Source organism: Electrophorus electricus, chromosome 11 (assembly GCF_041902795.1).
Source record: "Electrophorus electricus isolate QZ-2024a chromosome 11, ASM4190279v1, whole genome shotgun sequence".
Taxonomy (NCBI): Eukaryota; Metazoa; Chordata; class Actinopteri; order Gymnotiformes; family Gymnotidae; genus Electrophorus; species Electrophorus electricus.
Window position 1 is genome coordinate 10,488,395 of NC_137507.1, and position 25,736 is coordinate 10,514,130.

Here is a 25,736-nt window from a genome sequence, read left to right on the forward strand (position 1 = left end):
AAACTGCCCATTGAAGAATAGAGCATTTCTTATGTGTTTTTAGTGAGGGCGAATTTTTCTCTCTTTTTTTCTGTCAGTAGAATAAAATATCTGTTTCACCGCCGTGATTATAAAATTCATTATCCTCTTCTGCCATCTTGTGGATGAAATATGTATTACAGTTATACGGCAAAATGATTTTGTCACATCTTATCATTATCTATATAAAGGTTTTTAAAACTTTTAAATTGAATTGTAGTAAAACATATATTCTAAAGTCTTTATTAAATTATCTACTGTTTTTCTATTTTTGCAGTCATAATTTCATTATTATATGCTTCCTTTCAAATAACTGAAAACCAAGCGTCATCTTTCTCACTTTAGGCTATTAAAATATAAGTCTTTGGATGTTTATTCTATTCAATTTAGTTTATTTCGAGAGATAAGCTAGTGCTTTGAGTGATAAACCAGTGTCTTTCTAAATCCGTATCCTTACCCAAACTAGCTGTGTATTTGTCTGTCAGATACAGTATTAATCAGTGTTTAGATCAGCTGTGTGCAGGTGGCATTAAAGCTGAATCTACACTGAATGCTTCCTCGCTCTGAAATCAGTCTCCTATATGCTGGTGACTTTCTCACCACACTCTCCTCAGTCAGACGCCTCTATAGAAGGGAGGTGGAGTTCTGTTCATCCGCGCTGATGTTCTTTTGATATATATGGAGTAAGTCAAACATGCATCCTCTGATTTGTCACTGTAGAATGTTTGATGATTTCCCCTTCTCTGTCTAAAAAGGTAACAGTGATTGTGATTGGCAGCTGTAAGGAGCTCTCTCTCTCTCTCTTTCTCTCTCTCTCTCTCTCTCTCTCTCTCTCTCTCTCTCTCTCTATAGGGGGCTGAGGGGACACAGTTCCTTCAGTCTCTCTGGGGTAGTGGAGGTGAAGCTTGTGTTTCCTGCTGAGTTGAACAGAGTGTGTGCAGGGCAGAGGGAGATGGACAGCTGTCTGACTTTAATTCTTCTGATGTCCACAGTCTCACTCACTACTGCTGGTAAGTACACACCCAATTATACAAACATTCTCAGATCAGTAGGAACTAGTCAGTTAGTGCTGCACAAGGTAAAGACTAATCTTGGAGAGACAGTGTTTAGCTCTTAAAAGGAGCCAGTAGACACAGAGTATTAGACGAGCCCTGATACTAGATTTCAATTCAGATTAGTACAGAGCATTTCTGAATTTAATTTAAAATGTTTAAATTAATTTTCATAATTAAAATGCACTTTTATATTTTTCATTCTTAATTGATTCTGTTTTTATTTGATTTTGTCTCAGCTCTTTACATGTTTAATTTGAAATCTTTTAGCATTTTAATTTCTTTTAGTAGTAGTTAGATGTTCATTTGAAATTTGTTCTGCTTAAATCTATTATTTATAATTGATTATGATTTATTCTTTATAGTTTTAATCTTTTATGTGAAGCACTTAGAATTGCCACTGTTTATGAAAAGTGCTATAGAAATAAAGTTAGATTAACAAATTGCTATATAAGAAACTATAAATGTGACTCAACTCTGTAATGAATCAGAGTTAGTTGAGACAGTAGTGATCACCAGTCTGAACAGGCTGCATAAGCTGGTGTAGAAAGTGGAGTGTGTAGTGGGGTGAAGCCTGGACTCTCCACAGGCTGTGACAGAGAGGAGGAGGAGGAGGAGGAGGAGGAGGAGGAGGAGGAGGAGGAGAAACTGCACTCAGTTCCTGAGCCCCTCCCTCCCTCCCCCACTGCACAGTACACTGGTAGAGCTCAGGAGCTCCTTCAGTCCCCTTCATCAGGACAGAGAGCAACACTGAACGTCTTCAACCCTCTTTCAGACCTTCACTCCTTAACATTCTCAGTGCTAATGGGAGATGCCACCATTTCTCCCTGCTTTGTGTACACACAGTAATATCTAATCACACAGACGTCTGCAGGAGTTTTTATCAGTAGGTCATCTGTGTCTCCTCAAGAGCAGTTCTAAGTTACTCATGTTCCAGTACAGTTCAGTACATGTGAATACTCTCTGTTCATTATTAGCTGGTCATTACCTGGTATTTCTGAGCTATTGTGTATTATATGCTTTTTTTTTACATATGCATTTATTTATTTATGTGTGAATGTGTGTATTCTGTGTTTCTCTGATATATCTCACATTACTCTGGGAATCAGTAAAGTTCAAGTTATCATCTTCTCTTCTTTATCAGAAGTAAAGCAGATGAATTAGAATCAGCTGCCTTTATTGTTCCTTCTTCTAGATGCTGCTCCTGGTATTCCAAACATGATCCTAACACCCTAAATCCCCCCCCCTCTCTCTCTCCTTTAACAGACAGTGTGAGGCTGGTGAATGGTGGTAGTCGCTGTGCTGGCAGAGTGGAGGTTCTTCATGAAGGACAGTGGGGAACAGTGTGTAGTGATGGCTGGGATATGAGAGATGCTGCAGTGGTGTGTAGAGAGCTGGGCTGTGGGGAGGCTGAAGCTGCAGTACATAATGCTCACTTTGGACCAGGATCAGGACCAGTACTGAAGGGGTATGCAAACTGTGGGGGATCAGAGTCTACACTGAATGAATGTTTCATTGGTCATAATAATTACTACTGTGGGTCTCATGCTGGAGATGCTGGAGTCATCTGTTCAGGTAGGCTGCAGCTGATCTTAATATTCACTCCCCCATCACAAAAGGTGGTACACATGCACTTGTATGTCTTTTAAACCTTTTGTCATACCAAGTAATTACTCTGAGAAAACCATGAATGTCCAACACATCAACTATATTGTTTACATTGTTTTATGTAGTCATGATACACACAAATAGAACTTTACTGTTTGTGTTTATTTTAAATCTGTAATGTTTAGCAGATCTATTAAATACAAAACTCAGTAAATTGGTGTGTCCACTTGTAGTTATGAAGAAATCCAATTCAAGTACTTTGTGTATATATAGAAGGGTTTTATTATTCCTTTTTAATGTTCCTGTGGTTTATCATTATAATACATAGATTTCAATCCCAGTCTTAACTAATGACCTGCACCAGGTCTCTGGGAGAGTAGATTTACCTTATAGGAATGACTGGACATTGTCTCACAAATTCTCATGTTTTGATGGAGTGTTTCTGTCTGTGTGTGCTTACTTGTACAAATGGTCCTCACTGGTGCTTTGAGATAGTAAAGGTGTTTCAGGACTTTAAGAGGTGTTTGAAGACTTTTGGCCAGCAGGTTTGCCCCTCCCAGGTTCCGTGTTCCGTGTTTTCCCTGTCTTGTGTGTTTTAGTTACATTCCATAGTTTCGTTTTTTCCTCCCGTCGTTTGATTTTCCACACCTGTCCCTCGTTTCTAATATTAAGTTCAGGTATTTAAACTGTCTGGATCCCAGTGTTTTGCTGTTCATTTGAATGTTTGTGTTTATGTGATTGTGAATGTGTTTGGTTATTTTGATGTTTTTGCAAAGCCTGTAAGTTTGTAATCTAACCTTCGTTTTTCTTAGCCCTGAGTTTCCCCTAGTCTGTTATAGCCTGCTTCCCGTTTGCCTCCGTGTGTTTGTTTTGTTAATCATGTATCCCCGTACTCTCTGTTTCGGCTCTTTGACCCTGGACTGCCTTAATGACTCTGATTTTAGATTTACCCATAATAAATCTTGCTCCTCTCCGCATGTGTCCACCTCCATATCGCTCAACATTACAAAGTTACAGATGTTGTTTGTTGAGAGCTGGACTGTACATTTATTATGAACATCAATTTATTACAAATTCTATCATCGCCAGAAAGAATTTAGAAGGTGTATCACTGTTTTGTTTTGTGATTAGTGTAATTATTATTAAAACAATTTCAGTGCACATGTCAGATCACCAAATTTATCATTATTCTTGTTTGACTGTGTGAATCTCACACTATTTAGACAATGCTAACACATCAGTTACAAACATATACGTTGGAGTAATATCGTCTACCAGGTGTCTGAGAGAGTAGATTTACCTTGTAGGAAACCTTTAATGGAGTCTCTCATATTCTTGTGTCTTTGATGTATTGTTTTTCAATGTGCTTGTGTTCACGTGTGCTCTGTTCACAATGTTTAATACAAATTTGCAGCTCACAGGAAATCCAAACTTATCAACGGTCCTCACCTGTGCTCTGGGAGAGTGGAGGTGCTTCATGGGAAGACCTGGACCACAGTGTGTGATGATGACTTTGACCAGCAGGATGCAGAGGTTGTGTGTAGAGAACTGGACTGTGGGCTTCCTGGGGAGGTGCTGGGAGCAGCTGCTTTTGGCAGAGGGGAGGGCCCGGTGTGGACAGAGGAGCTTCAGTGCAGAGGCAACGAATCTGATATTTACTCCTGTCCAATAACGTCTTCACCCAAACTTTGTTCCCATGATAATGACGTGGGACTAATATGTTCAGGTTATATGTCAATATTTATCTCTTTCTTACTATTTACATACCATGTATGTACATTTGCATGCATGTATAATGACAATAAATATGAACTGAATGCTGTTGCACTAAGATGTCAGTTATGTGTTCAGGTTACACAGCGGCACATCTGGTTAATGGCTGGGACTCCTGTTCTGGTCGAGTGGAGCTCCAGTACCTCAGTGACTGGGGCTCAGTTTGTGGTGATGGTTGGGATATGAGAGCTGCCAGTGTCCTCTGTGGACAGCTGAAGTGTGGGAGTGCTGTGGCTGTGTTGGGGGCAGACTGGTTTGGGGAGGGGAGTGACCACATCTGGGCTGATGTGTTTCACTGTCATGGGAACGAGACACACCTGTCAGAATGTCCCATCTCATCATGGAGTCGAACAGCATGTTCTCATAAACAGGATGCTGGAGTCATCTGCAATGGTGAGCTCTTCCACTCATGTACACCACATTACTGAAGTTTTAAAACATTAAATATATTTTTGCATGCTAAAATAAAAACCTTTTTAATTTTCAGATTTAATTATATTCCCATTCAGGTTCCTCTCAGGCCTTTCATGAGGGGCGAGTGAGGTTGTCTGGAGGGAGGGAGTGTGAGGGGCAGGTGGAGGTTTACTTCATCCAGGACTGGTGGAGAGTTCTCTTGGACTCCCGGAGTGTGTCTGAGGCCTCAGTGGTCTGCAGACAGCTGGGTTGTGGCTCTGTGCTGAACATCTCCAGGTCCTCTCCATTCATTCCTGATCAACACAGCCACATGTGTATGACGGGTTTCAATTGTTCTGGGAGTGAAGCTCATCTGGGGAACTGCAGCAGTGCAAACCTCCTCAACCTCTCCTGCAGCTCCAGGGAACAGCTGTCAATCACCTGCTCTGGTATGTGTTACATTAACCTAAAACATGGGTACCTAATACGCTCTAAAATGTATCCTTGTTGTGTCAGGATTTATGACATTTATCACTTAGTATCAAAAATAAGAACCTGGAATCATTATTTTGGTAAAACAATTCCATGTCTCTCTTTCTGTGTGTGCGTGCGTGTGTGTGTGTGTGTGTGTGTGTGTGTGTGTGTGTGTGTGTGTGTGTGTTTAGGTGTGTTTAACTCAGGCCACAGCTCCATCAGACTGGTTGGTTCTGGGGGAGATTGTGCAGGAAGACTGGAGGTTTTCCTCAACGGCTCTTGGGGGACAGTGTGTGATGACTCATGGGACATTAAGGATGCCCAGGTGGTGTGCAGGCAGCTGCAGTGTGGAGTGGCCCTCAGTGCCCACGTACCAGCCTGGTTTGGTCCTGGAACTGGCCCCAAATGGCTGAATGAGGTGCAGTGTGAAGGGAACGAGACTTCCATGTGGAACTGCAGGTATCAACTCTGTGGACAAGATGAGTGTGGACATCAAGAGGATGTAGGAGTGGTGTGTTCAGGTAAAGTTTGCTGACTGCTGCTGTTCTCAATCAGTCTGATGTGGCTGATTGTCTTTCAAAGTTCTGTATATAGTGATCATTAAAAAATAGGCTTGTCACAATCATGAATTTTTCTTATCTTCATTAATTTTTGTACAAAATATGACAATTATTTAATTGTTTTGTTCCAGTAAAATAAGCCCAGTAACATTGTAACAAGAAAAAGAAGAAAATCATAGTATATTTGTACATACAAATACCCTTAAATTTGTAAATGGCTTTACAGAATTATGCTATGTTGTTATTGTATAAATATTACATTGTGTTATTACCTTGTGTAACTACATTGCTGTGGTTATAAGTGGCTAGCCTTAAAATGTATGCATTACCATTATCTTTTACTTGGCTGACTTGCTTTTAAATACTCGACACTGTCTCTGACTTTTAGCTGCTCAAGTGTTTGGAAATATGCTGGGTCACTATGGGAAATGTAGTACCTGTAGTTAATTTATGTGGTGTTAATGCTTTGGTGCATGGAAACATTTTACTGAGTCACTTGCTATATCATTTCTAGTGATACCCCTGTTAAATAACAATTTTGAGGGAACAGTATTATTACCATTATTGAATGAATAATTGCTAAGGGAAAATGCAGCGACTGGGTACTCTCAGTTTTTTGTCCTACTGTGTGTTTTGTCTGCCTGTTTGGACACTCGAGGCATTATTCCTCTTTGGGAGAACTGAACGTTTGGAAATTGGTAGATGATGCCAACTTTATACACCTGATAAACTGAATTTTATCCCAGTGAAGTTATCCCACTGTTACGAACTCCTGGAACCACACTCATCCCCGCACTGCCATGCCTACCTCTTCTCACCGACATCTGGTTTGCCAGAGTAGTAATTACACAGCTGATAACTATTCTCCTCATTACTCCCCTTATTTAAGCTCCCCTCCCTCACATTCTCTTTGTGAAGTATTGCCATTCCCATGTTGCATACCGAGCCTTCCATATACGTGTTTGTCTTCCTGGTTTCCGTATCCTGCCTGTGTTTCAGACCTCGTCTCCTCCATGACCCCTGGTTGCCTGTCGACTCTGACCAGCATTTTCAACCTCGCACTGAACTGAATATGAGTACCCACCTGACTCCTCTAACCTGCCCCGTTTCTTCAATAAAACCTCTAGCAACAGGATCCTCTCCTTTGTGTTTGTGCATTCATAACACCCACAGTGGTGGAGGAGGAGGCCGAGGAGGGATCGGACGTAAAGGAGAGACAAAAGAGGAGAACTGCTAAACTACATGCTAAAGCACATAGACCAGCTTTAAAAATGTCAATTTCCCAACCAGACGCAATTATATACTGGACCAAATCTACACTAACATCCCGGGGGCTTACAAAGCTGCAGCATCCGCGCAGCTCAGCATGTCTGAACACATTGTGCTAGAATGAACCCCTACCTACAAACCTCTTATCTGTAGAGGCCTTAAAATTATTAAAGACTACAAATGCAGTTACCAGCAGATCCACCATGATCGAGCACTACTTGACTCCCTGAACCAGCATTAAATGATCATTTATGGGTATTTTCAACCTCTCACTGTATCTGGTTGTAGGGGGGAATTGTCCCACAGATGATGCCATAGTGCTCCACACAGCCCTGTCTCACCTAGAACCTCCTAACATATGGTGGTGAGAATAGGGGACTATGCATCATCTCTGCTCATCCTAAATACAGGTGCACTGCAGGAATGTGTGCTTAGCCTGATCCTCTTCTTCCTTTTCACATGACTGCACCCCCATCCATGCTTCCAACACCATTGTGAAGTTCACAGATGACATCACAGTAATAGGTCTCATAAAGAATAATGATGAGACTCACTACAGAGAGATCTCTCACATTGCCAGATGGTCCTCAAGCAACAATCTGGTTCTGAACACTACCAAGACCAAAGAGTTCATTGTGTTTTACAGAACAACCAGAAGAACAGGGCATGCTCCATTATTCATGGAAGTGGAGCATATGGACAACATAAAAGTACCTAGAACTCCACATTACAGCCAGCCTTACCTTGGCATTGAACATCTCCCACCTGGAAAGCAACGCCCAGTAAAAGCTCTTTCTCCTGAGGTGGTTCAAGAATGCTGGTGAGAGTAGCCTAGAGGATGGCAGGATGCCCACATTCCAACCTGAACTCAGGATCATGGGATTGCGGGATACCCGCTCCCCGACCTGAACTCAGTGTATGCTGCCCACCTCCAGAAGATAGCCTGCGGCACCAAGACCACAGATTGTTTGTCCACCTGCCTTCAGGATCAAGATTTCCAAGAATAAAAACCAGTGGACTAAGGAACAGCTTTTTCCCCAGAGCTGTGAATTCCATCACCCCATCTGTACACACTCACCTCAGTCTCTAGACACTTGACACACTTCAGTTGCAACCTTGTGCATGCACCTATTTTACACATTACTGTACTTTGTATTTACCACTGCAACATATTGCTGTGTGCTTCTGTAATTGATTATGTGTTTGTGCTCTTGCATATCTTTTTAAGGTTTAATGTTTTCTTGGTCATGTTGAGGGTACAGCACAGAATTTTGTTGTAATATATGCAATGAAAATAGTGTTCATTCATTCATTTAATAGTTTTCATCTTTCTCTCACCTCACCAGAATTCAAAGAAATGAGACTCAGTGAGGGTTGTAAAGGGAATCTGGAAGTGTTCTACAATGGAACCTGGGGGAATGTGTGTGTGAATGGGATGAGTGAAGAAACACTAAGTGTGGTCTGTCGAGAGCTGAACTGTGGAAGAACAGGCAGTGAATCCACATCCAGAGCAAGAGTGGAATCATCTCCTAACTGGCTGGATCAGGTGAAATGTAGGAAACATGACATCACTCTGTGGCACTGCCCATCTGAACCCTGGGGTAATAACAGCTGTGAAAATCACAATGAGGTGGCTCAAATTACTTGTTCAGGTAGGCAGATTCTCTCCAGTTTGTACTGGTTTTATGTACTTTTATTGTACTGATGAGTAAACTTTATAGAGTTGTTTCTTGTCTATTACTTTGACAATAATCAATGCCATACAAAATGAAATATAACTGTTTAATATTGCTACCAACCTACTGTACTGGCAAGGTAAGATGCCAAAGAACTTTTGTAATTTGCTCTGGATTGTCTGCTAAATGCCATAAATGTAAATATAAATAGCTACAGAACTGGATGCTCTTGGAAGTTCAATCTGTGTCTTGCTCTACACGCAGGAGAGAGAAATGATCGTGTGCAGCAAAGTCATGTGAAATGCTCCTCCTCTTCCTCCCAGAGCCAGTGTTTCAGTAAGGACTCTCACACAAAGAAGGTCCACATTTGACTCAGGAGAGCATTAATTACAAATGCTACAAGTGTCAGTCCTCTCCTCACCATGATCAATAAGTCTGTGAATCTGACATGTTCAAATTACAGAAAAATCCATAATTTACTATATTACTGTTCTGTTATGATTTCTGTAGCTAAAGTTGTCAGTGCAGCTTTGGCTCCTAATGTTTTGTGTTTGTGTGTGTTTCTGTGTGTGTGTGTGAGGTAGATCACCTGCCTCTCAGGCTGAGGGGAGCAGAGAGAAGCTGCTCTGGGAGGCTGGAGGTTTACCATAACGCTGTATGGGGCTCCATCTGTGATGATCAGTGGGACATCAGGGATGCTGAGGTGGTCTGCAGACAGCTGGGCTGTGGGAAGGCACTGAGGGCTGATGGGAGTGCTGCCTTTGGTGCTGGTGAAGGGGTGATCTGGCTGAACAGAGTGAAGTGCAGAGGGGATGAGATTCACCTGTGGGACTGCAGTTATTCACTGAAGAACCACACTGACTGCTCCTACAAAGAGAATGCTGGAGTCACCTGTGCAGGTCAGAGGATTTTGCTTGATTCTGAGGTTTCTGTGCAAAAATATTTTCTCCCATTGATAATAATTTGCAAAAGTTTATTTTCATTGTCATTTTGGGTAATGAGAGTTAAATCAGTTAGTGCTTAATTTCTGTCCAACTTCTTAGAGAACATGAACATGTATTTTGAATGTCTGGGTGTTCTGCTTTTATATTGACAGACCCTTATGTGTCTCCTACTGCTGCACCCAGAACAACCACAAGCACCTCCACCTTTACAGGTTCGCTCTGTCTCTTGGTCATTTTCATAAGTGACCGTGGAAACATTATTGCTTGTTCTTCAGAGTTGTTGGTGTGTATTTTTCTTTCCAGATGTTCAGAAGACATCCAGTCCTCTACAAACTACATCAGCAGCTGTTTCCTCCACCACCCCTACAGTGGTCCTGCTGGTACTGGGAGTGCTGCTCTTCCTGGCCTTAGTGCTTCTCTCTGGGCTGGTTTACCAGAACAGAGTGCTCAGGAGAGGTGGGACACATTCACACATCATCGACAGTCCAGTTTCCGGACATTCTCTGAACATCATTAGTCCTTGAGTCTGTCTGTCTTCTGTTACATTGAAGTGACACCATGTTTCTGTCTGTCTCCACCCAGTGATCTCTAAGAGGAGGCGTAAGACTCTGCCTGAGGCAGTCTATGAGGAAATCAACCACAGATACATCAATAAAATAACCTGTGTCTCCACTCGAAGGGGTGGGTGATGTTTGTGAAGTCTGCAAACTGAGATTTACTGAATTATATTTATATTATAATTGAGAGGTTTCTTCCAAATAATCGAATAACCAAACACATCTGAATGCATGGCCAGTGATCAAAACAATATTTAATTTCCAAAATTCTTTGTAATTTTGTTATGCAGCACAAATAAGAAAATTATATAATGTAATGGCATGGGTCCCATGTGTGTGTGTGTGTGTGTGTGTGTGTGCGTGTGTGTGTGTGCGTGTGTGCGCGCATGTGTGTGTGTGTCCTTGTGTGTGTGTGTGTTTGTTTGTGTGTGTCTTCATCACCATGCCCCGACCTCATTAATCGGTTATGTCACTATCTATCATTGTCTGTCATTATCTTTCTTGATAGTGTGCGTATTTAAGGTCCTGTTATAAGTATGTCTTTTGTCGGTGTTTGACCCCTTGCTTGATCCCTTGTTTAACCTCTTGTTTAACCATTTGTGTGTCCTGTTATCACTTAGTTTTCTTTGTGTTTGGGTTTTGTTTTATTTGCTGTGTGCGTTAAATGTCTTACATAAGAAATAAGAGAAGAGAGAGAGAGAGAGAGAGTGTGTGTGTGTGTGTTTGGTTTTCCAAATGCTTCCTAATTTTTCTGAGCTGCACAAATAATAAGAAAATAATTTAAAATAATGAGAGACTGTCAGTAAAGTGAGTGGTGAATGTGTATTAGAGTAAATGTGTCTGTGACGGCATGTGAGGAGTGTGGTAATTCTGCTGATAATCATCTATTAGGCAGGGGAAGCTCAACTATATTATTCCTGTACACCTTTAGTTTAGGTACAGGATGAGAAAACCACAGAGCAGCAAGTGTGTGTAGAGAGAGAAAGAGAGAGAGAGAGATTGAGTGTAAGTGAATGAAAGAGGGGTGTTTGTGTAGCCTCTATACACTCTATACATCTCTGTACACCCTGGAAAGCAGTGTCCCCAAATTTCTATTATGCAGGTAAGTTTGGCTGTGTGTGTGTGTGTGTGTGTGTGTGTGTGTGTGTGTGTGTGTGTGTGTGTGTGTGTGTGTGTGTGTGTGTGTATATATGTGTGTATGTGTCTTCTGGTATGGGGTCTTAGGCTGCCCTCTACTGGCTGCAGTGTTATTATTTCCATCTTCCTGTAACCAGCCCAGTTGATTATGATCACATGAGTCAGTTTGTGGTTGATTTGGTGTTCTGTACCTGTCACATGACTGTTCTGCTCTCCTCTAACAGGAAGTGTCCTTTCTGAATCCCAGCATTCAGGATATGAGGATGTGGATCAGGCGTTTGTCTCAGGTAACGGCCACTGCATGTTTGTGTCAAATTGGATCCCATTTAGAAATATTAGAATGATGGATAAGCAATAAAATAATTTATTATTAAAACTCACCTAGCTGAACCTTATTTATAATATTCTGTGATGAATGGTTACAGAAAATGTAAAATTTTACCTAGCATGAAATATTTATTTGTTCTTTTAGATTTCCACTTTGTCTCATATGAGTCTATCTGGTAGTGTGTGTTCCTCTTTGTTAGATAAATGAGAGCTTTTCTGTCTTAGAGTCTGATTTACTGCACTGGTTAAACATTTTATTCATCTGTAGATCAGAAGATGTTTTGCAGAAGTTCTTCCCCCATATTTTAACCAGAGTCACATGCAGTAGTTTACAAAAGACCTATCACAGAATGACTGTTTGTACATCATTCTCATTACAGCAGTCTGTTTTAAGTTATGTAAAAAACAAAGTTATCATCTTTTTCCAGAAAAGTCTGTGACTGTGGACCGGCCTGAGTATTATGATGATGTCACCACCACCGGTGACCTAATAAGTGAGTTCCTTTATTAACTGATCATGTGATTCTACTTCCTTAAACCAAACTATGCAAAGATGACTGGACTGTTTTAAAGACGGTCTGCTTTTATTGAACTTAGGTGACATAGAAAGAGAGGACATACCAGAGAACTACGATGATGTCATCACTGCTGGACCCAGCCCTGATATTGTAGCAGGTGTGGTTCTGTATTGGGGATTGTCTGTCAGACAGAACAAACATTCTTACTACAAACCCATAATTGTTCATTTGTTTGGTGTGAATACAAGTATGAATTTGTATGGGGAGCACTTTTATATTCAGTCATCATTACAAACATCTGAGATCACAAATAAAATAAAAATTAATAACCAAACAAATAAATCAATAAAAAAGAAAAGACAATCATTAAATCATCTGTAAATGAATGATGCCTGTGCTACTTTTATGGAGCCTTTCTCTGCTTTAAGAGCTGCCAGCTCAGTTACATCTGTGTGTCTCGGTACGTCTGTGTTTTGGTGTAGAGGACGTATCTGAGAATTATGATGATGTCATTACTGATGATCAGAATGCTGCTGTTGTGACAGGTATGACTAGTAAAGTTACAACATTGTAGCCTCATACATGAAAGCAGTTAATGAAATAAATGCTAATGTACTGGTATTTTCCTCTATATCTCTATATATAACAGAGGAGATGACAGAGAACTATGATGACGTTATTACCACTGGACTAAACCCAAACATTACAGCAAGTAAGATTTTAATACAAGGCCATTTATGTCAAATGCAAGCACTGAATCAGAACAATTGGTTGTAATGTAACACTTATTTTATTGATATCAGTATCATATGTCTTCTCCTGTTGGTATAGTGGCCAGAAGACTGTAATGATGCTGTAACAAACCCAAATGTTACAGAAAGTAAGTTTTTTTTTAAAATGTAGAAACTTTAATGCTGTAAATATATATTTATATTATATAATATTATATATATATTCGTTATATTTTAACATCATAATTGATCTTTGCATGTTGGTGTAGTGGACACACCAGAGAACAGTGATGACATCATCACTGCTGGACAGGACGTAGGAGGTGTAAATGGTGAGTGGCTTCCCTTGTTGTGTCCTCCACTACATTCCACCTGTATGGTGGAGTCGGTGTGTCAAATCAAGAACACAGGCAGCACAGTGAAAACATGGTCACATTAGTGACGACATGAGATGGAAATGTAATAATGTTGATGCATGACAGAGGACTCCTATTTATATATCAACTACAGTCTCCCTTCACTTATATAACAATTGCACCCATATTTATACAAGTGGAGACAATTGAGACAGTACTGGAGTTCAGTACCATCTACATCTGTCTAATTGTGTCCTACAAATGCGTCTGTCTAAGTGCGATCTACAAATGATGTGTCTGGTACCTTGAATCATGCAGAGGCTTAAAAGTAAAACAGAACTGGTTGTCATAAATGATAATAGGCTACATTTTATTCTTAAGATATTTTATTTAAGGCACAGTATTTGTACATCTTCATATATTATATTTCTTGGAAATCATGGAATTTCTTAGCACTATAGTGGTGATTAGATAAACACTGAGGCAACTTCTGTTTTCTCACTCATTAACATTTTACAAGCTGATTTAATATGTGTATAATACAAAAATAAAATATTTTAAGCTATTTTAAGATTTTAGAAAGAAAAATGTGAATGTACTCTTTTTACAGACTATGAGGACATGAAGGAGGAGCCTCAGAAAGAGATAAATCACATGACCAAGAGACCACACCAAGTGCCTTTCCTCAGGAAATTACATTTGAACTTCTTCAAACTCAAAAAATGATTTCTTTTCACAATATGGAACATTTTATACGACATTGTTTATTTCAGCTTTCAGCTGGACTCACACCCAGGTATAAAAATACCAAAGTTTCTTTCGCAGCCATGCGTCACCAATTGTTTCTCAACATTTTAAAAAATGGTAATATGTAGTACATAATCAAAGCTGAAAAGCTTTATCTCATGTATCTCACTTGTTCTTCTATTGAAATAAACACGTGATCTTTTGCAAGCTCTCCACATTTAATCATTCGGAATACTTCGCTTACGCTATTAGAGGCCTAAACTTACATTTTCAATTCTCAACAGCCTAGTAAATTAACAAATAAACAAATAGCCTAAAACTAACGTTTATTGGAAAAGGCTCCCTATTCCTTTTTAATCTGTACTACCTATGAGTCGCATCATAAAAATACACATTAAATAAAACATTTAACGTTTTAAAACTTGAGGAAATTATATCTTAAAGGCATTCAGTACCATTTCTAAAAATGAATTTTACAACTTCTGTGATATTTTGTAGTATTTTATGTAATCCTACATTTTTTCTTCATCTACACTTTCACACATTCGGTGAGCTATGCAGTTTCTGAGTTTAAGATAAAAGGGAGAGTTTTGTTAATGGAACAAGTTACATGACGCGTTTCAAATATCAGTCCTTTTTTTTTTCAAAACAAATAGAAAAGGAGAAATCAGATATGAAAAGCTTATTATATATCCTAAAATGAAATTTGTAATATAACCGTTTTTATAATTAATTTATAAGCGTAGTAGAGCTACATATATATTTATACTAATGATAAATTGATTATGAGTGAAAGCCAAGGACAATGTTGTACTATTATCTTATTGTTACACTAGAATAAGTTATTTATTGTAGGTGTCAAAAGCATTGGTAGTGTCACACACAACACTTACATTTATGGCATTTAGCTGAGATTAAATTCAAATTTTTATTATGAATTTAACAAACATAAATAAAATGGATCCATAAAACCTACACGTACCACTGAGTATTTGTAACACCCGAGTGCCGCAGGGCAAGTGCAGGACGTACAGACTCCCTCCACGGAGACATTTATCAACATACGAAAACACAACGGCACTCACATATAACGTATACTGTGAACATGAACACACAACGACTAACATTACCGATGTGAACATTAACACAGACATGACCATCGTGAACATGATCAATAACCGCCAGCGAAGCAGCGTCCCACAGCGGTGTAAGTGCACGCAGACATTAGCAGACTAACCACGTGCAGGCGCGTGCTTAATACAGAGGCGTGGCTACAAACGAGACGATTAAGCGCCACTGCACGCGGTGGGCCGTACCAGGTGACTAGTGGGGCGGGGGGCTCGGTGACAGTATTTAATCAAAATGTAAAGACTTAATAACTTCATTTATCATAACAATATTCTAAGGTTTTGGCTAATATTAAGGGTAATTAAAGGGAACTAAAGACATGCTACACGGTATGAAGTGGAAGAGTTTAACGATTGGTATTAGGTAGTCCAGTCATCATGTTAGTTTCCTCCAAGAATGTTTTTCAGAACTGAATGAATATTTTTGGCAGCAGAAAGTCTTTGGTGTGCAGAGGTTGCAGAAAGCTTTGCTTCAATACGAAAATGTTTGACCCACCTCCTAACCATTTTAATTATTTATTTATTTATTTATTTTTTGTGTAGAAAAAATTATGTTGTATGATTGTTGGGTAAAGATTATTACTTCAATGTGTTTATAATCATGTAGGGTAATACTGAAAAAGTATCAATTTAATTATTTTTTCCCGAAAGGTATTCTTGACTCATTACAAGCATGTAATTTAATACCTTGAAATCAACTATTTCACTAAAAACAGTGGAGACAGTATTGTAGTATTGTATTATATTAGACAGCATTGTATTGTATTAATTTGAACTGTTTCCTCAAATGTTGACGTCATTAACATGCCCTTTATTGTAACTGCCTTTGTGGTAGTGGTTGTCACATTCTTGATGAAGATGATGTCATCTCAAGGTGTGTCATCTCAAGGTGTGTACTTGTTCCTTGAATTTATGGTGCAAATATCAATCAAACAATTTGCCACAACTGTAAATATTCTACTCGAAGCATTAGATTAAGTGAACTGAACAGTGTTAGATTCAGTTCTATAGATATTTATTCACAGAAATATTTGGTAAATTTTTCATTCATTTCTCTTTAATGAGAATGCAATTTTGGTAAAAGGTGTTATTCTGTTTTGTACAGTCATTTATTAAACGGCTAATATAATTTTGTGATGGTGGCGGCACAGAGGGAGCAAGAGGTGAGGTTGCCAGAAAGTGCTCTTTATTCTCCATAGGTGAATGTACAAAAGTCTGGTAGCAAAATGATAATCAAGAAAGAAGAATGCTTTGCTTGGTATGGTTTGGTTTGGCTTGGCTTGGCTTGGCTTGGTAACTCCTCTCACGGTAAGCCATTAATGCGCAGGGTTGAAATAGGTGATAGGAGAGACAAAGAACAGGTGCACCGGGTTAGTAGGCAGGTGATTGGGAACGAAGTAGGCGTTTCCGTTGTGTCTCATGGTGAGTGGGCATGGTTCCCCTGCGGAGAGGCCGACCCTTCGTGACAAATTTCACCATGACAACCAGCCCTATGCTGTGACTACCAATCCCACCATGCAGCTGGTCTTCACAAATGCACAACATGTATTCAAAATCTAATAGCTCATTATACCAATGGTGGAACTGTTAAGGTTCTACTCCCTTTGTGCAGGGAGACACTCTGCTAGTTCATGATGTCTAGGTTTGTCTGATGGAAATGATACGATTGGGAGGTTAGAGCCATAATAAAAAATGCGACAACCAGCCCGTCTCCCATAATTCAGATTGCATGTAGATTAATGATGCTGATACTCACTCACTTACTCAGATCCCTTTTTACTCCTTGTTCAGATTGCTTGCAGAATGAAATTTGACCAAAAGGTTAAGACCAAAAATGATTAAGACCATATGAAGCTGTTTTGGTTATTTTGCATCTTGGGCAAAGTCATCATGTAACGTGTGTGAGAACAGAGAGACATAATGTAATGGGTGCATGATTTAGTATAATTACACTTTTGCGGTAACACGTTATACATAAAACTGCTTGTTTCAGTTTCCTTTTTATTACTGAGTTATCTCACCAGTGAGCTTGTTGTTATTTACGTTACAGAGAATAAAGAATCTCGTCAACTCCATAACTGGAAAACAGGACACGGGTGAGTACAATAAGGAAGAGGAGCACATGAAACACAGGGCACAGACAATAACTAAAACACATCAATTACCGGGTGATGCTGTTGCCAGGAGAACCACCGAAATCTTAATCCAGAATACCAAAACTGCCTAATTCAAAGCCCAGTGTAATGACAGTATAATGTTAAAGTAGGTTCTGGTGAGTAATAATATCAACATTAAATTCCAGAGACTAGCAGTGTTACATAGCCAGACTGACTGATGGGATTTTAAAATACAATATTGCCAAGGCATTGAAAATGTTTATATTTTAACTTCACAAAACAATAGAAATAAATAGTACAAAATCAATAATAATAATAATAATAATAATAATAATAATAATAACAGTATTACTATTATTTTTAATAATACTAATAACAATAATAATAATAATAACAATACTACTACTACTAATAATAATAATAACATTATTACTATTATTATTAATAATACTGCTACTACTAATAATAACAGTATTACTATTATTATTAATAATAATACTAATAATAATAATAACAATACTACTACTACTATAATAATAACAATATTAAAAAAACACTAACACTACTACCAATGATAATAACAACAATAAATATAGATGTGAGCAGCACTTCCAGGTCCAAGCACAGTCTTGCCAGTCTGACATGAAGCAACGTGGATGCAGAAATCACCTTTCATGGACACATGACATTCTGACTGTGTCCACTATTTCCTGAAGATGCCGTGAAAAAGGTGGTTGAGGTTAAGTGACAATGAAATAAAGTGTTTTGATGAACTGGAAATTTGATTGAGGAGCTTGCTAAGTTAATAAACATGTACAGACATAGACATATACATGTATAGATTGCATATAATGAGAAAAGCTGGTGACTGAGTTTTTGATGATGGTCTAAAATTGAACTATTCAGTGCTGATCTATTGTTTGTTGCACTGCACTGGAAGTTGTGGATGCCTGACAACTAGTGTCAATGTAAAGAATTAACTTCATGTAATGGTTAAAAGTGGTTAGTTGATATGGGACTGAGTGAAAGGCTATATGAATGTGTCTGGTTACATCACATTTGTGAATGTTTTGTGAAAACACCCTGTCTCTTTCCAACTGTCTCTTTGCAACCAAGACAATTCAAGGTATTTACAATGCACAAACTGGCATTTTGAGTCTAATGTGAATTGGTGGGGAATTTCTGAGTTTAGTTTTGGTGATAGTATAAAAACATAAGAACTGTACCGTGTTGCTGTTAAAACCTGCACTGATTATATGTTAATATGACTGCAAGTACAATTTGGTAGCCCTGTTTACTGTGATGTTCTATATAGTATGGCATTAAACTTCATTGACTGTTACATTGTATCATATACATTCACACCAGTCTTACTGGAGGGCTTAAGGAATTTTTTGTGAACAAGTATCTGAAGTCTCTTGTAGGTTGCATGCACTCAAACATTGCAGGCAACATCATACTATAATTGCATGTTTGATATAATTGCATGTATTGATGTGAACTACTTTTATTGACTTCTGCCCATTTAGGTTTAAATACAAATCCTGTGAAATGCAAAGTAGGTAATTGTGCACTGTAGACCCTCCCAATGTCATAACTGGTACAATCTTTGCAGGCACCATCAGACTATCATTACATGTGTGTCTGTAGAATTGTGTGTTGATGTGACAAACCTTTCCTCACTTCTGTCCATTTAGGTATTGAAACACAAGGCCTGTGATTAAAGTCAAAGTAAGTAATTGTGTACTGTAGAGACTCTGGATGTCATAAGTGACAAAATCTTTGCAGGCAATATCAGACTATGATTACATGTGTGTCTGTAAATTTCTGTGTTCAAATGACATGCTGTTCCTGACTTCTCCCCATTTAGGTATGAAAACACAAAGCTTATGATTATAAACAAAACGGGTAATTCTGCAATGTAGACCCTCAAACTTTGCAATTTTGCTCAGAATAGTAGTGTGAATATATACTTCCATTCTGGTCAAAATCATACAACCTATGATAGCATTTCAGTGATATGACTCAGAAAAGTTAGAATAGTATGCCCTTGATCAATGTATTGCAGCCATATACAGTCAAAAAGTCAGAATTTTTGATAATTATTTAGTTTCAGACTCTAAAGATTATTTCTAGACCTGATTTGATGTTATTGAAAGAAATTCATAGGACAAATGTGTCAAAACCAAAAAAAGTTTGAAAAGCACTTGCAATTGCAAAGTTGTTTGGACTCCTGCAAAGATTCATTTGAGTCCAAGTTTGTGTTGCCAAATTTAACTATGTAGGAGATATACTAGATTTTTTAGTGTAGTGCCCTCAAGTGGCCATTTCCCTTGAAACCTGACTATGTCTTAGAGAATGCATACATGACAATACTATTCAAGTTTGATGTGTATTGACCAATGCTAAGCCTGTGAAATCTGTACCGAATGCTTATTGGCCAATGGCATCAACCCTTTTTGGAGATATAGTATCCCTGTTTTAGGTCCTGCTCCATACATGCATACAGATGTTATGTACAAGTTTCACATTAATTGGACAATTTCAGTAGGTGTGATAGTTTCTTGCCTGTTATAGTGCCCCCTAGTTAAGCAGGTGCACCAAATGGTTGACTTGCCCCATATCCACTTGGGGTACATGTCTGTAAAGTTTGGTGTCATTGCATTGAAGGGTTCATGAGTTGAAACTGATTTGATTGGCATGTAGAAACTACACAGTGTAGAAATCCCCATATTTTTTTATATTTATTAAACTTCAGACTCTTGTGAATGTCTGGATACCAGATTTGTGTAGGTTTGGTGAAAACCCTAGGAGTAGTTACTGCTCCTAAATGTGTGTGATTTTGCATATTATGCAAATTTTCTGAAAAATAAGTAGGTGGAGCTTATGGGTATTTAAGGCTTTTTGTAGACTGGAAGGCTAGTAATTACTGGAAAAAAAGAATTCTGTCTGTATGACTGTGTAGGAGTTTTGGACTTGAATGTGTTTTCCCTACTATTCCCTACTCCCTACTATTTTGTCCACCCTTCCACTGTGACTCTCTGTCCTCTCTCTCTTTGGATGCAGTTACAAATTCTTTCATTTTTACACTCTCCTCATCAATGAATCTTCTGTGCCCTCTCTCCTCTAGACCTGTAAAGTCTTCCCCACCTGCCCCCTCGCTAACAGAAACACTGCCACAGGAGAGAACTAAGGACTGCAGAGAGGTGGTGGAAGAAATCTCACCTAGATTCAGACCTCAGCTCATACCAGTCTCTCTTTTCCAAGTTCTCATTGGACATAACATCTGCAAAGTCATCCTACTACAGAGGAAAATTCGAATAACCAGCATCTGATCCACGCAAGCTCTTTACTATTTTTCTTCTCTCCTTAATCCCCACTCCCCCTCCTTCCTCATCTCTTACTCCTTAGGATTTCATCACCCTCTTTGAGGAGAATGTTGCAACAATCCGCCAGTCCTTTTCCTCTTTTCCCACTCTTCCAATCAGTGTGCATTCCCCAACATCCAACTCTCTGACTTCTTTTTCTCCTCTCTCCTTAGATGAAATTCTTCAACTCCTGACTTCCAGCAATCCATCTACATGGCCACTGGATCCAAGTCCTTCCACTCTGTTCCAGACAATCTCAAGAGATCTGCTTCCTTTCATCTCTGTCATTATCAACAACTCAGTATCTTCTGGATACGTGCCAACTGCATTCAAAACCGCCAGGGTGGTACCCATCCTCTGAACTCGATGGCTCCAATGTTGCCAACCACAGACCGGTATCTCTTCTCTCTTTCCTCTCAAAAGCCTTTCCTCAATTATCTCTTTTCCTCACCCAGAACCAGCTGCATGATCCCAATCAGTCTGGCTACAAACTGGAGGGACGGTCATATCAGGTGACAAGGAAAGAATCCACATCCAAACCATGTAGACTCTTCACTGGTGTTCCACAGGTCTCAGTATTAGGTCCTCTTCTCTTCTCTTTGTATACTCGTTCTTTTGGTGATGATCTTCTCCTACCACTGCTATGCTGATGACACTCAATTATTTCTTTATTTTCCACCCTCTGACACACAGGTCTCCAGACGTATCTCAGCATACTTGACTGACATTGCATCATGGATGACAGCCCACCACTTGAAGCTTAACCCCAGTAAAATCGAGCTTCTGTAAATCTCGGTACTCCCAACCCTTACCATGACCTCACTGTTTCCTTTGAGAACTCCCTGGTATCACCATCTAAAGCTGCCTGTAGCCTGGGCATAACTTTGGACAACCAGTTGTCATTCTCAGCTCAATGTTTCTAATCTGACCCGGTTCTTTGTAACATATGAAGGATTTGGCCCTTTCTCCTGCAGGAAGCTGCCCAGGTGCTTGTGCAGTCTCTTGTGATCTCAAAGCTAGACTACTGCAACTCACTACTTGCTGGTCTTCCTCTAAGAGCCATCAGACCTCAACAACTTGTCCAGAATGCAGCAGCACGACTGGTCTTCAATCTTCAAAGGTTCACAAGTTACTCTGCTGCTATGCTCCATTCACTGGCTTCCAGTAGCTGCACATATCAGATTTAAAACCTTGATATTTGATTACAAAGCCAGAAATGGACCAGCCCCTTCATACATGAGGTCAATGGTCAAAGCCTGATCTGTACCTCAAGTACTTCGAACCTCAAGTACGGCTCAGCTTGAAATTCCATGCTTCAAGTCTCATGGAAGACAAGCATCAAGACTATTTTCTGTTCTGGCTCCAACATGGTGGAGTGAACTTTCACTTGCTGTCTGGACAGCAGAGTCCCTTGCAGTCTTCAAACGCAAACTGAAGATCTATCTATTCATGGAATAATTAAATGACAACCGACTCTGCTCCTTTTTTGACTGACTAAATTAATACTTATTGTAGGGTATTGTTTATTATACTGATCTTGTTTAACAATCTCTAGTACTTATTGTTTATTACAATTATCATTGTTTAAGATTGACTTTATGTATTTTGTACTTCTAGGCATCAGCAGTGATCCCTGTATTTCTACAGTAATCTAGATCATTAGTATCTTGGACTCTAACCTACTGTACAGGCTAGGATATATTCTATGAGTAAATGACAAAGCACTTTTGTTAATTGCTCTGGATAAGATGCACATACACACACACACAATGCACATGCATGAGCTGTGGCCACCCAGCCATGTTGTATCTGTTTTGCATGTGTTTCCCAATCAGGTTTTGTGGGAACAGCATGTGAGAAATGTGAGGAGAACATGTTTGGACACGCGTGCAACAATGGTGACAAAGACGATTCTTTAAGCATCCTCAGAATTCTGGAGTTATGTAGTCCTTGTGTCTTAATTTTGTGTGTGTGTGTGTGTGTGTGTGTGTGTTTGTGTGTGTGTGTGTGTGTTTGTGTGTGCTCACAGAGCTCCCCATTTGTGCTGTGTTGCACTCTGGGCAGAATGCACTCTGTTTTGAAGACATTTCCTCTGGAAAACTGGTGTGCAAATGCAAACCTGGTTTCTTTGGTAATGGGGTCCAGTGCATATGTGACTACCTGTTTGATGGACTTCCTGTGAGCTGCTCTTTTATTTCCATCAGAACAGAGCAGAGCACTTTTTATACAGCTTTTGCTCTGGTACTGTTGTCAGGAAGAGCTGAAATCCCTAATCTGAGCACTTTCTGACAAATTTGGTTATCAGTTAGATGTGTCTGTCAACAAAGTGTCTTATACAAATGACTTTATATAAGGCTCAAATCCAAAATGTAACCAAACCAGCTGCCTTCATTCTTTTGAAAAATCCTCTGACTGGTTTGTCGCTATTTTTGTTTCAGGCATTGGATGTGGTGTCATTTATAATGGGACATTATGTGTAACTTTACATGTAACATGTGCAAAGGCATAATAGGACAGTTGTAATCATCCTCATGTTTGTCACTGTTGTTGTTTGCAGCGATTAACCCATGTCTGAGGAAAGTGTGTCATGAGCACACAGTGTGTGTGGATACTGGGCCAAATCAGCACTCGTGCACGTGTGCCGAGGGCTATCAGGGACACGGTCTTGTCTGCATGCCTGCAGACCCCTGCCACAGCAACTCCACTCGATGTGTTTACAATGGCCCTGGAAAGGTGTGTGTGTGCACTCTTGTATTTTTAATTAATTTTAGTGCTTGTTTGTAATTAATCTCTAAGTAGAGGCAGGGTTTAGAAGCTATGCTTATAAACTTGTAGCCGTGTTGCTCCTTAACCCCCCAGGTTATTATTGGATTCTTCCACAGGCTCACTGTGAATGTCTGGAAGGATTTGAGAAGTTGGTTATGGGGGTGAGCTGCAGTCTGAAGGATGCGTGTAAGCCAGATTCCTGCCATAAGAATGCCCACTGTAGAACAGTGGCAACAGGAACAGTGGAGTAGGTTTGCTTGATGACTTTTTTCTGTCAGGGGTATAAAGGCATTAATGTCTCTTGAATTTCTGTAATTAATGTAACCTGAATTTCTGTGCAATTAAGACAGTGTTGTCCAAACCTTTTAAAAGCAGGCCTTATTGGACCTGAGAATACCCCAGAGCCACTCATTATTTTTTAAAATATTATGGAGAAATTATTAAAGTTATGAAAAAGGAAAAAACAAAGCAGGAAGACACAATAGTGGAGGGTGATACACTGAATTTCCAGACAAGCTGCTACACTGTTACAAAGTTACCGACTGCTACAAAATGTTTGCCCCCTTCCTGATATCTTATTTTTTTTGCATGTTTGTCACACTTAAATGTTTCAGATCATCAAACAAATTTAAATATTAGACAAAGATACCACAAGTAAACACAAAATGCAGTTTTTAAATGAAGGTTTTTTGTTAGCAACTGGTTCATAGTGACCAGTCCTTCAGGTTCGATCTCCTCCAAGTTACCCTCTGCCCTCCGTCCTCTGTAGCCGGATCTGGGGAAGTCAAATGACACTGACACCAAGGTAGTGAATCAAGAGAGTTCCACTTTATTGAGGAAAGCACAGAGTATATATGTGCCCTATATCTACTATCTAAGTCTACAGGACGATGGGGAAAAGTGAGGCATTTTCTAAGGGTCTACATAGAATGGAAAGAGTCAAGGTTAGTAAAGATTAGATGTTCTCTGCATGAACGAGCTACAAGCTGTTCCCGTGCCTGCCATGAGCCACTCCTGTGCTTAAAGAGATACAGGGAGAGAGAAAAAGAGAAAGGGAGGGGTAAAGGACAAAAAGAGGGAGCGGATGACTTCGGGCGACCAGCTCGCCTTCAAGCCGCCAGGTATGGCTGATAGGCAGAGACCTTGCATTGGGTGCCTGAAGACAGAAAGGCTCCAGTAACTAACATTTTTATTATTAAGGGGAAAAAATCCAAACCTACATGGCCCTTTGTGCAAAAGTGATTGCACCCCCCGCCCCGCCTTGCCCCGCCCCGCCCCGCCCCGCCCCGCCCCGCCCCGCCTCGCCCCGTTAAAACATAAATTAACTGTGGTTTATCACATATTTGGAAAATGGAGTTAAATTTCTCCAGCCACACCCAGGCCTGATTACTGCCACAGCTGTTCTCAATCAAGAAATCACTTAAATAGAACTTGGCTGACAATGTGAAGTAGACCAAAAGATCCTCAAAAACTAGACAGCATGCCGCGATCCAAAGAAATTCAGGAACAAATGAGATACAAAGTAATTGAGATCTATCAGACTGGAAAAGGTTATAAAGCCATTTCTAAGGCTTTGGGACTCCAGCGAACCACAGTGAAATCCGTTGTCCACACATGGGGAAAACAAGGAATAGTGGTGAACCTTCCCAGGAGTGGCCAACAAAAATTACCCCAAGAGCACAGCGATGACTCATCCCAGAGGTCACAAAAGACCCCACAACAACATCCAAAGAACTGCAGTCCTCTTTTGCCTCAGTTAAGGTCAGTGTTCATGACTCCACCATAATAAAGACTGGGCAAAAATGGACTGCATGGCAGAGTTCCAAGACGAAAACCAATGCTGAGCAAAAACAACAAAATGGCTCGTCTCAATTTTACCAGAAAACTTGACAATCCCCAAGACTTTTGTGAAAATACTCTGTGGACTGATGGGACAAAAGTTGAACTTTTTGGAAGGTGTATGTCCCATTACATCTGGCGTAAAAGTAACACAGCATTTCAGAAAAGGAACATCATACCACCAGTAAAATATGGTGGTGGTAGTGTGATGGTCTGGTGGTAGTTTTGCTGCTTCAGGACTTGGAAGACTTGCTGTGGTAAATGGAACCATGCATTCTGCTGTCTACCAAAATATCCTGAAGGAGAATGTCCAGCTATCTGTTCGTGACCTCAAGCTGAAGCACACTTGAGTTCTGCAGCAGGACAGTGATCCAAAACA

The 25,736-nt window shown here is 39.7% G+C and overlaps 2 protein-coding genes and 1 long non-coding RNA gene across 3 annotated transcripts in view; all 3 read left to right on the top strand.

Moving 5' to 3' along the window:
• Positions 1-892: 892 nt before the first annotated feature.
• On the top strand, positions 893-9,916 carry LOC118241715 (scavenger receptor cysteine-rich type 1 protein M130-like). Its single transcript, XM_081723144.1, has 10 exons — positions 893-1,028; positions 2,337-2,645; positions 4,093-4,404; positions 4,530-4,844; positions 4,961-5,293; positions 5,510-5,839; positions 8,494-8,799; positions 9,088-9,182; positions 9,506-9,722; positions 9,867-9,916. The coding sequence occupies exons 1-10, from the start codon at positions 971-973 to the stop codon at positions 9,914-9,916; spliced, it is 2,325 nt and encodes a 774-aa protein (XP_081579270.1). The 5' UTR covers positions 893-970.
• Positions 9,917-13,142: 3,226 nt separating this feature from the next.
• LOC145659888 (uncharacterized) lies at positions 13,143-14,351 on the top strand. Its single transcript, XR_014126044.1, has 3 exons — positions 13,143-13,186; positions 13,307-13,369; positions 14,004-14,351. It is a non-coding gene; the product is annotated as an uncharacterized LOC145659888 (long non-coding RNA).
• A 956-nt stretch (positions 14,352-15,307) lies between these two features.
• LOC145659831 (stabilin-2-like) overlaps positions 15,308-25,736 on the top strand; it is a 30,668-nt gene continuing 20,239 nt past the window's right edge. The window contains 5 exon segments of the mRNA XM_081723145.1: positions 15,308-15,347; positions 22,588-22,648; positions 22,729-22,904; positions 23,310-23,485; positions 23,635-23,765. Of these exon segments, the coding sequence (XP_081579271.1) occupies positions 15,308-15,347; positions 22,588-22,648; positions 22,729-22,904; positions 23,310-23,485; positions 23,635-23,765 (584 nt within the window).

Coding starts and splice junctions, on each gene's coding strand:
- LOC118241715 (XM_081723144.1), top strand. CDS start 971: ATGGACAGCTGTCTGACTTTAATTCTTCTGATGTCCACAGTCTCACTC. Junction 4,405..4,529: donor CGTGGGACTAATATGTTCAG/GTTATATGTCAA, acceptor TTATGTGTTCAG/GTTACACAGCGGCACATCTG. Junction 8,800..9,087: donor GGCTCAAATTACTTGTTCAG/GTAGGCAGATTC, acceptor CTCTACACGCAG/GAGAGAGAAATGATCGTGTG.